The sequence below is a fragment of the Lepidochelys olivacea genome (assembly GCF_965140295.1).
Source record: "Lepidochelys olivacea isolate rLepOli2 genome assembly, chromosome: 1".
Taxonomy (NCBI): Eukaryota; Metazoa; Chordata; order Testudines; family Cheloniidae; genus Lepidochelys; species Lepidochelys olivacea.
The window spans coordinates 222,957,726-222,975,032 of NC_140411.1; the positions used below are offsets into that span (position 1 = coordinate 222,957,726).

A 17,307-nucleotide genomic window follows, 5' to 3' on the forward strand; every position below is an offset into this window, starting at 1 on the left:
TCCGACAATGGCCAAAGCCAGATGCTTCAAAGGGAATGAACAGAAACAGGTAATCATCAAGCGATCTATCCCCTGTTGCCCATTCCCAGCTTCAGGCATACAGATGCCAGGGACTCCATCCCTGCCCATCCTGGCTAATAGCAATCGATGGACCTATCCTCCATGAATTTCTCTAGTTCCTTTTGCACCCTAGTATAGTCTTGAACTTCACAACATCCTCTGGCAAAGAGTTCCACAGGTTGACTGTCCATTGTGTGAAGAAATACTTCCTTTTGTTTGTTTTAAACCTGCTGCCTATTAATTTCATTTAGTGACCCCTAGTTCTTTATCCCCCTTAGTCATCTCTTTTCCAAGCTGAAATGTCCCAGTCTTACTAATCTCTCCTCACAGGAAAGCTGTTCCATATCCCTAATCATTTTTGTTCTTCAAAGAGAAGGTTAGGGGATGACTTGATTACAGTCTATATGTATCTACATAAGGGACAAATATTTAATAATGAGCTCTTCAGTGTAGCAAAGACAGATGTAACATGATCCAAGGCTGGAAGTACAACCTAGAAAAATTCAGACTGGAAATAAGGTGTAAATTTTTGACACTGAGGATAATCAACCCTTAGAATAATTTAACAACGGTCATAATGAATTCTCCATCACTGCCCATTTTGAAATCAAGATTAGGTGGTGGTGTAGGTTCTTTCTGTTTTTCTTTTTTTTTTAAAAAAAAAAAAATAGTCTCGGAATTATTTTGAGGAAGTCCTATGGTCTGTGTTACACAGGAAGTCAGACTAGATGGTCAGTGGTCCCTTCTGGCCTATGAATCTACTTGTGGAAGTGACTCCAGTTGCCCTCGTGACTGGTATTGCATTCTCTCTTCAAGGATATGCTAGTGCTATGGTTGCTTCCTGAATTCCTCTCAAAGATGGTGTTAGATTTCCACCTTTAATCCTTCTTTCAATATTTTTCCCGCTCTAGAAATCTGTCTCGGCAAGGCCCTGCTGCGCAAGTCATGTAAACAGGCTCTCTGAGGGCTTAAGCTGCTTCAGATAAAATACTAAAGTCCACTTGGGCTTGTGTGCATCAACTTTTTAGAATTAGTTCTGCTTTCTTCATGACCACTATACCTAAACAGCTTGTTTCATTTCATACTTGTTTCATTGTGTCCATGAGGAAAATCTGCTACTTCAATGTCTGTAGAGCCAGTTGAAGACTTTCTGATGGAAAAACACTCCACTGGAAAATTCTGATTCGACAAAATCAAAATATTTCACAGGAACATATCAATTTAATTGCAATCATCAATGAAAAAATATTGAAGTTTTTTGCTTCAATGAGGTCAAAGTGGTTCGTTTTGACTTTTTCATAATTTTTATTATAAAAGTCAAAACAGCATTTCACCTTTTGTCAAACTTCAGTATTTTCAGAAACTTTTTGTTTTGCAGAAAATTGACTTTTTTTTTCTTCCCCATCCCAATTTAGGATGAGAGGAAACTTTCTGAAATGTCAGAATATCCTGCAGAATGGAAATTCAAGTTTCAACCAACTTTATCTATATATATCTGGTCTGTCAGTTCACATCCAGGAAACTTGTAGGACAGCTCCAAAGTTTTCTCTGTGTGTGTATATATATGCAGATTTTAAACTGAGCATTGATTATTAATATTAAGTTGCAGTAGTTGATCAGCCATGGTACTCATGCTGACAGTTTCCAGGTTTTGTACTGCGTATCAGGGTCTGGGAGTACAGAGCCTTTACTGAAGGGCCTCCTACTCCAGGACAGGCTGATCTCCACCCCTTTTGAGTAGCTACTTCCTAGGTCTGAGAGCGCACCATAGTCAATTTACTCAGTCACTTGATTCTTGTTGTGTGGGGGTGGCTGAAACTTTTTTTTTCCCATTCCTCTTTTTAAAAGGCAGAGGAGGCTGAATTTGCTGTGGTTGTAGAGAATGCCAGTTTAGCTAGCTAAATTGTAGTTTTTGTTATGCTCATGTGCCTAGAGGATTCCAAAAGGCACTCGTTCATTTAAAAAGGAAAAACCACTCTTAAGCTCTATATCAGATGGCTGGCTCCTTTTTCCTTCCACCCACATTCTTGTGGAGCCAGTAAACCCTAGGTTAGAGGTAAATCGCTAACCTCATCTGCCTCCAGTCAGAACAATTGCAGCACAGCCCATGATTCTACAAAGAATAACTTGCAGGATTTGGTTCTGGCATAATTCCAGGCTTTCCCGATATGGGTTTGGAAACATGGTCCTGGGATGAGATGTTCTCTGCCCCTTGCCTAGTAATAGGCTTGGCAGAATTACATTGGGTGTTTTTGTTTTTGTTTTTTTGTTTTTTATAAATTTTAGCAATTAATACTTATCTTTACTTTTACAGTTGTGGGGGTGGTCAGGGCAGGGCTGCATGGGGGCATCATGTGTGGCCAAGGAGCCCAAGACGCACAGGTGCAAGGTAGATCCTGGTCTGGTGGAGCCAAGACCCCAGGCCAGGGCCGTGAGAAGGAGGACGACAAGTACCTGGCTGTAAAGGAGGCCCCTGCCCAGGGATGGAGCCATTCAGCAGCAGAGTGGCTTCCCCTTGCTGCCCTGTCTGGAGGTCTCCACTCTGCCCCACCAGGGCGGCAGCTGTCCCCATATCTTGTACCTGCAGGGACCAGTGCCATGGGCCCTGTAGCCATGCAGGAAGCCCTTTGCAGCTCCACTGCCACAGCCCCCCTCGCGCTCTACCGTGATAGCAGAGCTGCAGAGGGGTCTCTCTGCACTGCTGTGTGGCCAGTGATGCCCAATCTCTGCAGCAACAAGGGGTGGGTGTGGGGGTGTGTGTGTATACGCATGGGGCGGGGGGCAGGCTGTACGCATGCCAGCTGTGACCGATGGATATTTTTTCACTGATTTTTGGCGTGTCAGCTAAAATCAATATTTACTGACACCCATCTATTTTTACATTGGATCTTGCCAAGCCTACCTATTAATAATGTGTCCTAAACAAACTGGGCTTAATGACTTGTGGAAAAGGTGGCAGAGGGGTTACCCATCTTATTGCTTCTTTGAACAGAAACATTTGTTTCTTCATTACCTTTTTGGGGCATGTTCAGATGCATTCACTCTAAAGAATTAATCCCCTGCGTTGCTTTGAAAATGTCAACCGTAGTAACTTAAACCACGGCAAAGGCAACTACTTACAAATGCTATTGCCCTGAGGAATCTATTAAAAACGAACTACAGTCTTACAATCCCTTATTGGTGAGTACTTCACCAGCTTTGTTTTCTCTTTACCCCCAGGGGTTTACATTCTAATTGGAGCTGGCGCACTCATGATGTTAGTTGGTTTCTTGGGATGTTGTGGTGCAGTGCAAGAGTCGCAATGCATGCTTGGCTTGGTAAGTGTTTTTCTTCACTGTAACAGTTGATCTTGGGCTGGGATGTGTTCTGCAAATGGAACCTTCAAGCCTTTTAATAAGGCGAGAGTGGGAATGTCAGGCAGCAGATTCTAGCTCTCTTCCACTCCAGTTATCGCTTGTTTTGAAGCTTTACTTCTCTTGTCCTATAGATTTATTAACCTAATACTAAATTGAAATGACCAGCATTTGAAGTCCAATCTGGCTTTATTCCCCATCAAGCATATTCTGTTCAGACAAAGCAAGCTAAAATACGGATATGTGCCGCAACATTCAAGCGTTAAAAGACGAGGTGAGGGATGCCTGAATGCAGAACTGATGGAATGGCACGGTTCGGCATTTTATTCTGAATACCATATAACCAATACATGTGACGCAGATAATAGACAATTATATAAATTGCACACGTGGCACTTAACCTTAGTTTTCCTCTTCAAAAGGCCTCAGCCATGTGAGCCAACAGAAGAACTGCTATAGTTACCAGTAGTCCTAGGCACCACTCTTTCTGAGTGACTTATGGGAGGACAGCATAACTCACCTATATACAAAACCAGTACATCCTATCAGCCTCTCCCTGTCTCACAATTAAATAGCTGTGCGTAAAGTCTTCTGTAAATCTTCACAAGATTAACTGCAGATCAGCACCGGCTGCCATTACAGCTGGGAGAAAGAACAACTCATAGTTTGCTGTGTTCAAGGAAGAAATCCATTTCCAGAAGACTCTTTCAAGTGATACGTGTTGGTTTTCTGATATTTTTAACTCCTCCCTCCACCCCTTTCTTTAATGCTTTTAAATGCTAGCAGCAATTTGATCCTCCCTGGAAGTTAGTTAAACACGCAGACTTCCTTTGTGCGAGATGCCGTGCAAAGCTCCTGACTGCTTAGGGTCACTAAACATCCCACAGTGCAACTTCTATTGCCTAAAACTATCTGAGTTGATGGGTCTTAGAGCAGCGGTGGTGACAGAAATTGGGAAAGAACACTTGTGAGAGGAGGAGGACACAGGCAATGTCTACATTACAGAGCCTGTGCTGGCATAGCCCCCATAGACGCAACGTACACGGATAGAAGGAATTTTGCTGCCCGTGTGTATGGACACACGTTCCCCAGACAACATGGTTTATGCTGACAGAAGCACTCGTCTGTCAACAGAGCTGCATTTGCTTGAGGGTTTTGTCAGCATAGCTGTGTGGGTCGGGTGTGGCTTTTTCACACCGATGGCGCGTATATAGCTATGCCAGTATAAGTTTAAAGTGTAGACCAGCTTTTAGGCTCTGTCTACACTACAGCAGCACACATGCAGCACTGCAGCTACACCTCTGTAGCGCTTCAGTGTAGATTCTACAGCTCTGGGGGGAGGGGTTCTTGCACTGCTGTAGTTAATCCACCTCCCTGACGGGCAGTAGCTAAATCAGTGGAAGAATTCTATCGACGTACCGCTGCCTACAACTAGGGCTATATTGGCTTAACTGCGTGTCTCGGGTGTGGACTTCTCACACTTCTGGCTGACCTCGGCATCTTGTAGCTGCTCCACAAAACAATAGAATTAAAGCAATGACAATACACCATTAGTTCAGTTTTCATAGTTCAGGAGTGACCAAAACGTGTGACTGGCTTCTTTCATTCAGTACACACGTTGCTTCTAAAGTCTCCCTCTGCCATAATCCTTCCATTCACATTGCAGAGCCAGCTTAAAGGTGTAAAACCTGTCTCCATCACCACTTAAATCCACCACTCCATCACCACTTAATTTCTGAAGTAAAGATCCTGGAACTGGCTTTAAAGTAGTACCACATCCCAAAATAAAAACCTCTAGGAACAAAGTCTAGTTGTATTTCCTCTTTTTCTCTCCGCCTCCCCATACATATGTTATTTAATTTATTTCTTTAATCCAGGAAATGCTTCACGATTTACCCATTGAAATGCACATGATTTGATAGGATTACAGTAATTGTACTTTAGAGATGATATTTAGGATTTTAGATCAACTAATTTTGAAAAAACTACTCCTTACAAAGTACTCACAATAAACACCTTGATTTAATGACATAAATCTCTCTTCTCTTCTAGTTCTTTACCTTCCTTCTCGTAATTTTTGCCATTGAAGTAGCTGTTGCCATCTGGGGATTTGCAAATAAAGAGACGGTAGGTTTTTGACTATTGCAAGCTCTTGGCACTGAATATTTCCTCAAGAACTGAAAACATCTTCAGCTATTTTAAGATCACACAATTAGTAGGACAATGCAAAAGACAAATAATAGTTTCAGTGGCATGTAAACACAAAATATCTTTCCCAAAGATGCAAGAGGTATAATGGGTCAAATTTTTTAAATGTCCCGTGATACAGGAGAATTTTCTTAACCCTTACACTTCCCCACAACTACGCAGTCTCTCTCCAGTTCTCAGCAAAGACTATGGGCATGTCTACATAGGGAAATTTATCAGTAGCATGATACCTTTATAATTCCCTGTGTAGACACTTTTCTTATTCCAGAATAAGAGTGTGTCCACACAGGCAGCTATACTAGTATAAATGTAAAAGTATAATCGGTTGTATTTGGCTGGTAAATCTCCCTGTGTAGACAAGCCCCAAATCACAGATTCTGTATTGAAAGTCCCTATTCTTATGTACTACAATATACTATAATCTAAAAACTGAAATTACTCTAACATTAAGATATACTCTGTATATATCATCCATGCTCTTTAAACTTTGAAAACTCTGGAAGAGATTCCCAGGACCAAATTAGCAAGGTTCTGTTTTACTACAATTAAGACACTGTATAGTAATTGACTTCAGCCCCAATCCTGCAAACACTTAGGGTACATCTACAGGAGCAAGTCTCCCAGCCCAGGTCAACAGACGTTGGCTAGCGAAAGTCGTGCTGGCACTCTAAAAGTAGCTGTGTAGTCAGTGCATTTAAGTTGTGGCTCAGGCTGTGAAGTCCATCCCCCTCCCTAGGCTTCGGAGCCCAAGTTCCGGCCCAAGCCACAACATCTACACAGCTACTTTTAGCACACTAGCATGAGCCCTGCTAACCCAAGTCTGTTGACCCAGGCTCAAAGGCTTGCTGCCTCAGGTTGTGTAGACATACCCTTTAGGCATGTGAGTAGTCCAATTAACTTCAATGGGATGACTCAAATGCACAAAGCTAAGCCAACACATATGTGGCAGGATCAGGGCCCCAAAAATGTAAGCATCTATGAAGATGTCTGAATTGGTAGCCTCCCTTGTTTTTCCTCCTCTTGTACAACAGGGAAACTTGTCCATTGCTGAAACAAGGCTAGATAAGTAAACATTTGCTCTCATGTATCTGCTGGATGAAGTCTTAGTTTTCATCCCCATCAGATTCCCTCAAGATTTAGAGGGACACTATAAAGCTGGTATCTTCTTACTCATTGTCAAGTATCCGAGCAGAACCAAAACCACAAATTGGAAGTACTAGTATGATGTGTCCATAACCATCTTTCACTGTTGTAACTCTTATCCTGCTATACCTCTCTTCTCAACTCCTCCTTTTGCTATCTCCTTATTGTTCTAAGGCTCGTGCATATTTTTAGAGACCTATGATGCTAACTTCTTTGGAAATGGAAGGTGGTTACCTCTTCCTAGGATGGAGCATTTAAACTGTAAAATAGCTGGTTTAATTACTTTTTGTCCTGAAGAAATTTACTATAAGTAACATAAGTCAAGGTAAAACAGGGTTATAGCTTTGCGCTATTTTTGTAGATTATTGATGAAGTACAGAAATTTTACAAGGAAACCTATGATAAGAGGAATCAGCCAGCTGCTAAAGAAACCCTGAAAGCATTTCAACATGCAGTAAGTATATGGTCACACTTATTTCTTTTAAATGTACAAGATGTCTGTTTTTAAGAAGCTGGGCATAATACATTTAAGAATGAAGTGAAACATCATTTCTTAATTATGATGTCTAGCCTTCTTCTGTTTTGGCAATTTCAGTCTACAGACAGATGGCAGTTTGAGGGGGGGAAACTATTAAGTACCCACACAATGTGTTTGGTTTTTTGCCTTTTTTGTTTTTAGTCTCTAATAATGGTGGTCATGGTGACAAAGATTATACAGTTTAAAGTTTAAAAAGGTTTTTGCTTTAACAGTCCCAACTTTTTGTGAGCTCCTGACCATCTGAAAACTTTTCCTTTGGATCTGGAATTTAGGACGTCTCACATACTTGATCTTGGCCCAAATTCATGGGTGTTTTTTGAGTTTGAGCCATCCCCATTTAAAAGATTTATTTTTGTGAACAAACTGTTCAGACATCTTTAGTCTAAAACTTCATTTGTCACTGATCCTCAATGGAAGTTTCTCTGCTAAGACTGGGGGGAAAAAATAGACCAAGTTTTCGTTGACGACAAGATTAGCTTTCAACACACGTCTTCAATTTTTGCTGACTTTTAAGATGCGTATTAGTTTTGGGTACAATGTACTAATTCTGATACATCAAACGCATACCCATGGTGCTATGAAACAGCATGTGTAAACAGTGTAATGCCATCTTTGCACAAATGTGGAACTGCACAAGCCAACTAGATTATTGAACAAGCTCCTCTGACTTCATTAGATAATATCCATAGCAAACTGTACACAGGATTTAGTCACAGATTCTTCTGGGTGTGGGTTAGATGTAAAGAAATCTATTTTTTTTTTTTTTTTAAATTGAGAAAATAAACAGAAGTTTGGAAACTACGGTTCCTGTAGTAATGTTGTGTCATAACATAAACTGTTGCATACGTGCTACATGACAAATGCAATCACTTTTACTATTAAAAGAACTCTTTACTTCCTGACTTATTCAAATTCTCACTCTTAATGTAATGCTAACAGACACTTTAAAATAAAACTGTTAGTGGCACAGTCAAACTGACTGATGTAACTTAAATATTTTGAAACTCTCCTATCTGATATTTGTGTTTACCAGTATAAAGTAACCTGTCTTGCTTGTTGTTTTAGATTTTCTATTTTCTCTTGTAGTTAAACTGTTGTGGTCTCACAGGAGCTCTTGATCAGCTGTTGACGGACACCTGCCCTAAGAAGGAAGGATTGGAGACACTTACAGTACAGGTAACTGAAGACTGAATTCATTGCATATAGTGGTTCCATGCCATTACACCTACATTTGACAGGGAACAGACTAGAGAAGCACACTTCTGGATAATGAACTATGGGTGAGATAATCCCCTTCCCTGGGAAGACTCCCTCCTTCTCCCTCCCCCCCCCCCCCCCCCCCCCCCCCCAGGGTTGGTGGTTGGTTGGTTGTTTGTTTGATATCCAGGATGCAGAGCCACTTGTATCTAGTTGTGATGGACGGGTGTGGGGGGCTATACTACCAGTCTGGAAATGGCAAAGCATGCAGCCTCCTAAGGACTAGTAGAAAATCCTGATCACATGCCTGTGCAACGTGAGTCGTATACACATTGAAATTAATGGGAGTTGTGCCACTGACTTCAGCGGGTCATGATTTCACCCAGAGCGTCTGCATGCTCGTGTTCAGGTCTTCACAACCCTTTTTCCTCTTCCTGCTCCACACCCCTTCCTCAAAGGGTCCGCGGCAATGCTGCACTGTGGCTTTGCAGCCATAGCTCTGCAGCTGGGATGAACAGAGCATGTGAAAATGAAACGGCAGGTCTTAATTTAATGAGGGGGGAAAAATAGCACTATCCTTGGAGGAAATTGGTGGGCTTCCTCTAGGTGAGCACATCATATGGAGCAAGTGCTCTTCGGCTCTGGCTACCCCATGAAATCATCATAGAATATCAGGGCTGGAAGGGACCTCCAGGAGGTCATCTAGTCCAACCCCCTGCTCAAAGCAGGACCAATCCCCAACTAAATCATCCCAGCCAGGGCTTTGTCAAGCCTGACCTTAAAAATATCTAAGGAAGGAGATTCCACCACCTCCCTAGGTAACCCATTCCCAGTGAAATCACCACCCTCCTAGTGAAAGGTGCCACAGCAGTTGAGATTAATACAGATCCCTGTAGGATCCTTCTGGACCACTCAGCCTTTTATCCTTCCCATCATTCCAACAAATTCTTTTCTCTTTTAAAGAAACCAAAACTACTCTCTACACTGCCGCTGAAATTCCTTCTGCCAGCTTTTAATCCATGTATTTATGGGCGCTAATATGCATTAACTTTTCAAGTAAAATCCATGTGAGACTCTCGGATGTACAGATACAGTATTGTACATCAACCACATTTCCTTCCTGATTAACATGAATTCTATCAACGCCTTCAATTTAGCTGATGCAGCTATAAAACTGTGCTCCTGACTTTTTGTGGCACTTGTATCCTCTAGGTGCTACTGAATTCCACCCATTGTTTGGGTTACTACAAGCATGTGGTGTCCCACAACGTGAAGCAATACGAATTAGAACCACAACTTAGAATGCTCTGTAAGGACTAGCAGCTTCACGTGTCCTCACAGTTCCGCTTAAAAGCACGGGATGCTTGCGTGAGTCAGTTGGAATTCAGAGGGCTACAGGGGAGTGTTCAAGGGTTGCTGGGGGTCAGGGAGCGGGGAGACCAGAAACCAGATAAATGGTAGAATTTTGAATCTTATTTATTTTAAACATTCGGCTCACTGTGCTAGCACATGTTCTAGTGATATGATGCCTGTTACCACTAATAGTATAGATTATACAGTTACTTTTATGTACCTCAAATAGGGAGAAAGAAAGCATCTAAGTGCAACCTTCTCCAATTTTTTTTTTTAATGGGAGTTAAAATTTCAGGCCTCTTTCTCTCTCTTTCTTATGCCTCTGTATTCCATGCAGAACATAGGGCCTTCACCACTGACTTCCATCTTTGCCGGTCTCCTGCTGCAGTCTTAGCTTCTTCCAGTGTCATTTTTGGTAGCTTTCTGTTGTGTTTCCATGTTTTATCCATGGCCCACCTCATCCCCTTCTTGTCCTGGGGGTTTCAGATTAATGCCTCTCTTATGATGCTCAGGTGTTTCCTCCATGTATGTCTTAGCCATTTCCATTTTCATTTGGTCGTTTCCTGTCTTCTCCATTTCTGTTTCATTCTCTAATAGTGGTGTTAATGTGTGATATTTTTTTTCTTTTCTTTTTTTTAATTTATTTATTTTACTTTTTGGCCATCTGATATTGAGGATTTGTCGAAGGTAGCTTTTTATGAAAACTTGGAGTTTAGATTAGTACGGTCTTAAGTCTCCAAATTTCAGCACCGTATTGTAAGACTGACTTTACAATGGTGTTAAATATCTGAAGTTTAATTTGGAGTGTAAGACTTCCCTATAACCTGAGAGCTGTGCTGGTGAGGGCATAACTCCTGGCAGGGTAACCTGTGCCAAACAGGTCAAAACCAGTGGTTCTCAAACTGTGGGCCGCTTGCGGCCCAATCGGCACATAGTTGTGTCCCATGTCTCATCTTCAGGGCCATACAGGTTGTATTGGATGCAGCCCACATAACGCGTGTATGCAGTCCACAATGGTAAATAGGTTGAGAACCACTGAGCTAGACTAATCGCAGTCCACTGGATGTCTTGGTAAAGCCTTTGGAGTAAGCTAATGACCTATTCCTGTGTGTTTTTTTGTATTAAGTCATTACAGAAACCCTGCTTCTTTAGCTCAACAAAACTTCTGGCCTAAAACAGGGCTAACCACTGTGGGAAATGAGCTTTGAATCCTAAATTTTGGAACAAAACAGTGCTTTAGCTCATTGCATAGGATCCACATAGGGCTTTGCATTGGTTTAACTAGTTTAAAACAACACATTTAGTTAGGTGCAACTCTGAATACAGATGAGACCACAGTTGCTTGGCTTTCAGTCACTTGTGATGTCACAGTTTCACTAATTCTCCAGTTACCATGAGTTGTGTACACAAGACACTTATTTTAAAACTGTAGTAACAGTTCAAGTGCTAGCACAGGTCAGCCACTACAGTATTAACAACTATGTTGTATAGGGCTGCTCCAAGCAGGGTTTGGCAATGTGTCAGCTAAAAAGTTAGCAGCTGCTGGTAACGTGTACACACTAGTACTTCCACCATTGTTGCTAAATCATTGGCAATATGGGCTGGAAATTCTAGTGTGGGAAAAGCCTACCCTAGACAAGGCCTTTTTCTTTTAGGGTAGAAAAGACCTGAAAGTTGTAGTGTACAAGAGAAGCAAGGGGGCAGGGGGGAGAATTGTGGCATCCATTTTTAAAGGCAACCTGCTTCCCCTTTCCCACCATTCTTTGCAGGCCAGTTTCCGGAGATAAATATTGGCTTCTGTTGTAGTTGGATCAGGTTCAGCATGTGCTGTCTGATCAGGTCACCGTGTAGTGCTGCTCATAGCACCACATACTTTTGTAAAAGCCAAAACTGCACATAGGTAAAAGAATATTTAAGATAAGCTTCCCCCCCTCCCCCACACACGCACCTTTTTTCTTCTTCTTTTCAGTCGTGCCCTACAGCCATTGAGGAGGTCTTTACTTCTAAATTGAATGTGATTGGAGCAGTTGGCATTGGTATCGCTGTGGTAATGGTAAGTTTCTTGATGTTTTCGGTCAATTGAATCTGATGGGAAATTATGATGGCCTTCTCAAGTTAAGATGTGCTTTTTCCACTGATCTGATACCTTACACTGAGGATCTAATCCTCCTCTCCTCCTTCCTCACACACAAATGTCACCAAGAACAATCCTGCCTCTATGATTGCAGTACAACAGAGTGTGCCTTGTGTTGATTTAAACTATGTAGTCTGCCATCTGAGCAAATGGTATTTACAGATATGCTTTGGTTTTCACTGTAAATACTCTAGACCCTAGGGACCCTAGAATTGTGAGCCAAGAGCAAAAATTGTGTACTTTTTCCCTTTGTGTTTTACTTGAGAGGTTTAATTGAAGACTGATACTTTGACTATAATACAACTGCATCTTTTTCCTCTCCCACTCCACCCCAGAGAAAAGTCTGATACTAGTATGTTCCCCTTCTTCCTTGCTAGCTGTTTACCCAGCCAGTCACATCATGAAAACTGGACTAAGAAAATGAATTTTTAAAAAATTAGTTTGAAGTTAAAGTATCTTGCCTCCTCTCATGGGTAATATAGTGCTCAGGCACTTGGAAATTTGTGCCAGGCAGAGAATGAGACTAAGCTGTATTAAGAACAACTGTTTTTAATAACTCACTTAAATCCTGCATGCTGTCTCCAAAGAAATTGGTGGAAAGTCTGCACTTCCTAGCGTAGCTGAACAACGCACAACCTGATAGCCCTCCACACGCTGCTGCCCAAGATTGGGGTGGGGACCTTTTTACAGAGGGCACCTCAGGTTATCTACTCCTCTCTCAGGGGAGAGTGCTTTTGTGCCTTCCCTTGCCCTTAAGATCAAAGAGAGGTCATGGTGGTGGCTTTTATAATGGGGGGGTGGGAGGGCTCTTAAAGGGGAGAGGTGGGTAGGGAATAAATAGCTGTGAAAAAGAACACGGCCTATAGGCCAGAGAGAGCAAGAGCACCCACACTTACGTTTTTAGGAGCGCTGCATCACCAGAAAGCTAATCTTATAATGTATTCTAATTGAGTCTGCTTTCCTTTTCCAGATCTTTGGCATGATCTTCAGTATGATCCTCTGCTGTGCTATCCGCAGAACCAGAGAAATGGTTTAAGGGATATAACGAAGAAGATCTCTGCACTCTAGAAATGTCTGTTATTAACTTTAGCATTCTTAAAGCATTTCTAAAATTATATATTTGTTACCTTTTTTAATGCTTTATTTGGTACTGATGTTTTACTTATTGCTTTTTATGTTTATAAAGATTTAAAAAAATCCAGTGGTAAAGGGTACTATATTTGTTAGACCAAAGTCAAAGATATTGTACATAAAACAATTTGTCCTTAAATGGCTGTCTGGTTTCTTGAAACTCATCATAATCAGGATGTAATTTATGTTGAAGACAATTTGATACTTAATAAAGATTAAGACCTGAAATGCGGAGTGATTAGGTTCTTAATCTTGCCCACATGCATGCGCCCTCCATTAAACCGTGTTGTCAGCAGTCTGCGCACAGAAGGTTTGGAGACTGAACCTGCACAAGTTTCTGCTTGGAGAAACCTGCACCTCATCCCTTTTCCCCTCACCCCTTTCTTGATAAGGGTGACATGATGGGGGGAGAATAGCTGGCAGTGAGAGGCCATCTGACCTATTAGCATTATTACAGCATTGCGATAATTAACATTAAATGGGTAGCATAAAGCTAAGCGCCTTCTTTCAGTTTAATGTAAGTGTGTCAAGGCCACCCTTTGGGTGGAACCTATTACAATTTATATTACAGTGCCTAGGGGTCCGAGCCCATGATGGGGGCTCCTATGTGCTAGGTAGTGTACAAATATAACAAAAAGACAGTCCCTGACCCAAAGAATTTCCAGTCTTTTCCACCTCTTAGACCTGAAGAGTGGCTCTTTGAAAGTGAAAATGCTTCATTTTAACACAGTGAGTTAAAAGCACACAGTTACATTTGGCAAACAGCTCTGTCCATGAAGAAAAGGAGGACTTGTGGCACCTTAGAGACTAACCAATTTATTTGAGCATAAGCTTTCGTGAGCTACAGCTCACTTTATCGGATGCTTTTTCTCTCTTTACCTCAAGTGTTAACTCACTGTTAGCAAAAATTCAATAATTCACAAACAAAAGTAGCTGGCATCTATCACAAAATGAACACTACTCAAGTGGTAGCAACTACTGTACTCACTTGTAACTCGCTCACACCAAAATGATACAAGGGATGAGCTTAGCAAGGTTCTACTGTAAAATGCGAAAAGGTAAATTAAGGCAGCATTTAATGGGGTTGCCAGGTTTGGTTGGACATATTCCTGGAGGGTTCATCATATAACACTCTTTAATTAAAAAGATTAATCTCGAATTCCTGGAGACTCCAGGACAATCCAGAAGGGTTGCCAACCATAGTAAGGGTCAGAGCTTAAAAGCAAAATGCTTAACTAAAAGCTTGGCTTCCCATGTTATTGTCAACTTTGCTACATTAGCTATACAGTGCTTTGGTTTTTGGGGTTTTTTTTTTTGTTTTTGTTTTTTTTAAAATGTACACTGAGGAAAATCAAGCATTTAAATTAGGAAATGACAAGTCCAGGTTGAATGTTGACTCTTTACTTTTTGTGCATATGTGTGTAAAGTGAAGCTTTTAATTACGCTGTTTCCCAAATACATTAACATTGCACAAATTCCTTTAAAATGATTAGCATTTTAAGGACAGCAGGGAAGGATTCTGCTGTGTCAGTGAGACACTTCAAACTGTCCAGGCTGTAGCCTCAGAGCAGCTGCCTTAATGTCTGGCTTTATAGAGAGAACCTGCAGTTATGTCACAATGCTTCACTGAACTTCTCAGTCAGATGCTCACTGGGCATGCTCAGATTACTCAATGACTTAATTATGTGTTCTTTCCCCAAACCTACCACAACATGTTGTTTAGTCTATTGTGTGCCAAATTTCATATTTCCATCTGAAAACAAAGTAATAATAGAAACAATTTTTCAGTCTTAATTATAGTGGCTGCTTCCAACAACCATTGTAACTGAAGCATACAGAAACAGACATTTTAAATACTGCAGCTGTGCCAAGGTTAAAAGCTAATACTGCCATGGAACCTTTAGTTTATGAATTATCAGCCTTTTCTGCAGGTACATTCTGAACATTGCATTAAGGTTGGGAGTGGGAGGCTGGCAGAGGTTCTGTACAAAAAAAAAAAAGTTTTAGCTAGAGCCTTCGATTGTCAGAAGACTTGCACTCTAATTTCTACTTTGCATGAGCCTGCAGTGTGACCTTCAGCAAGTCACAGCACCCCTGTGCCTCAATTTACCTTTTCCGCACTGTTTGTCTCTTACTTAAACTGTAAGGTCTGAAACAAAGACTCTCACTAGGTGCGTGTGCAGTGCCTAGGGGCCCTGAACTCAACTTTAGGGGCTACTGCAACATAAAGAATGTGTTTACTACTCCGTTCTCTGCACAGGTGTGGAGAAGCAAACATTAAGGTGCTTATTGTTGCTAGATTAAGTAATGTTCACCATGCCATGTGAGGGTGCATATATTTCTTAGTAAAGTCTGAATTTCCTGCACCATCCCTGCTCCTCTTAAAGCTTAGCTCAATTTGCATTGATTGAATGTGTTCATGCCTCCATTTTATGTGGAGAATTGTATCCCGGCATGTACTTTAAGGAACGTCATATATGCTGTTCATGCTTAACCTGCAGTTTTTTCAAGTGTTCCTAATTTTATTTCAAAACCAACAAGGCAAATCATGCATGTGCATTGTTCAGGATGATGCTAATAACATCACTTCTCTAGCACGTGTTATCCTCCAGCTTCACTCTGCAAATTACACAGACAGAAAGGGCTTCAAAGCAAGCAGGGCTAGGCTCCGTTCCCTCTTTGAATGGAAACTCCCTGAGGGGAAAACCTAATGTGAGGCTGGAACTGGTGACTCAGGAGGTGACACCCTTCCTTCAAACATGGTACTCTCCCAGTGCCACAGCATGGAGGCAGGGAGCCCTGTGTTGCAAGAGGTGCCATATTTAAGATGAGACCTAACAGAGAACCTGGACACTTGTGTACCATTTCAGTTTTCACAATAGACCTACCAGACTAGACCAGTGAAAAAAACCTGTAAGTATGCTCTGGCTCTGCTGACCTAAACCACCTTCCTTTGGTTTCAGCTGGGTTCATTCTTCTCTTCCTCTTTTAGTATTGTTGACCTAAACATATAAACTACCCCTCCCTGGGCTTCACTTCAGGAGTAGGCATTTGAGCAACACAAACACCAATTACCATATCTGGGGGGAGGGATGGCTCAGTGGGTTGAGCATTGGCCTGCTAAACCCAGGGTTGTGAGTTCAATCCTTAAAAGGGCCATTTAGGGATCTTGGGCAAAAATAAGGGATGGTACTTGGTCCTCCTATGAAGGTAGGGGACTGGGCATGATGACCTTTCAAGGTCCCTTCCAGCTCTATGGGATACATATATCTCCACAGTATTGTAAGACCAGTACAAAGGCATATAACGAGGATGCTAAAATATTCTGGTTTTGTGGTGCTGTGGCCTGTTGATTAAAACAAGAAGTAAACCTCCACGGGCATAAATGGGTTCCACTGACTTCCCATATTGCTACTCTGACTTGCACAAACTGAGGATCTCTCCTCCACACTCAAATGTAAATTAGCCTGCTGCCCAATGAACTTCTGTCCAGGTGCTTGCTTCCATAGCTTTTTCCTTCGGAACTTCCAGGATGAGTTTTCTGTCTGCTTCTCCATCTTCACATCATCCTCCCCCTTAATTCTGTTGTGGACAGTTCCCTTCAAGGCACCTTGTGAGGGGTGATGCCATGTGCACAAATGACAATTAAATACACTCATAGAAAACCTCAAGTATTGTAAGTAACAAGGGAAGAGCGAACTACCTTTCCCCAGGGAGAGGCTGGAAATGTGACACGAGAGTTTTAAAAATTGGACAGTGCAAAAAGCTCATTGTCCCTTTAAGAAAGGGAGCAGCAGGGAAAGTGCAGGGAGCCTGCAGCCATGCGGAAATGTGCCCTGGCTTTATAGGAGTGCACACACTGATAGTGTCTGCTGGCCTGCAGAAGAGTAAAGAAATCCCTGACGTTATCCATGCCCGTGCCTTCTCCATTCTACACAGTAACACTTACAGATGTTTCCAGGCCCTCAGGGAGGGAATAAGAAGGGTGGTACTGTTTATCAGAAAAACTACTATTCAAACTAAGAAACAGACAAGTGTGAACATTAACTCAGCACAGTCCAGAGCTAAGTATGCTGGGTTTCTATGTTTAGAAGGTGGCTTGTGCCTGAGGGCTGCTGTATAATTACTATAATCATATATTAATCCACATCTATGGTTTCTGCTTGTCAGCAGCTGTATGAAAATGACCT

The 17,307-nt window shown here is 41.7% G+C and overlaps 1 protein-coding gene across 1 annotated transcript in view; it reads left to right on the forward strand.

Moving 5' to 3' along the window:
* Positions 1-13,345, forward strand: part of CD9 (CD9 molecule) — a 32,677-nt gene extending 19,332 nt beyond the window's left edge. Inside the window, exons 3-8 of the mRNA XM_084632668.1 lie at positions 3,280-3,377; positions 5,466-5,540; positions 7,126-7,218; positions 8,389-8,478; positions 11,822-11,905; positions 12,957-13,345. Coding sequence (XP_084488794.1) covers positions 3,280-3,377; positions 5,466-5,540; positions 7,126-7,218; positions 8,389-8,478; positions 11,822-11,905; positions 12,957-13,022 — 506 coding nt within the window. The 3' untranslated portion in view covers positions 13,023-13,345. The remainder of the gene's footprint in view (positions 1-3,279; positions 3,378-5,465; positions 5,541-7,125; positions 7,219-8,388; positions 8,479-11,821; positions 11,906-12,956) is intronic.
* The last annotated feature ends 3,962 nt before the right edge of the window (positions 13,346-17,307 follow it).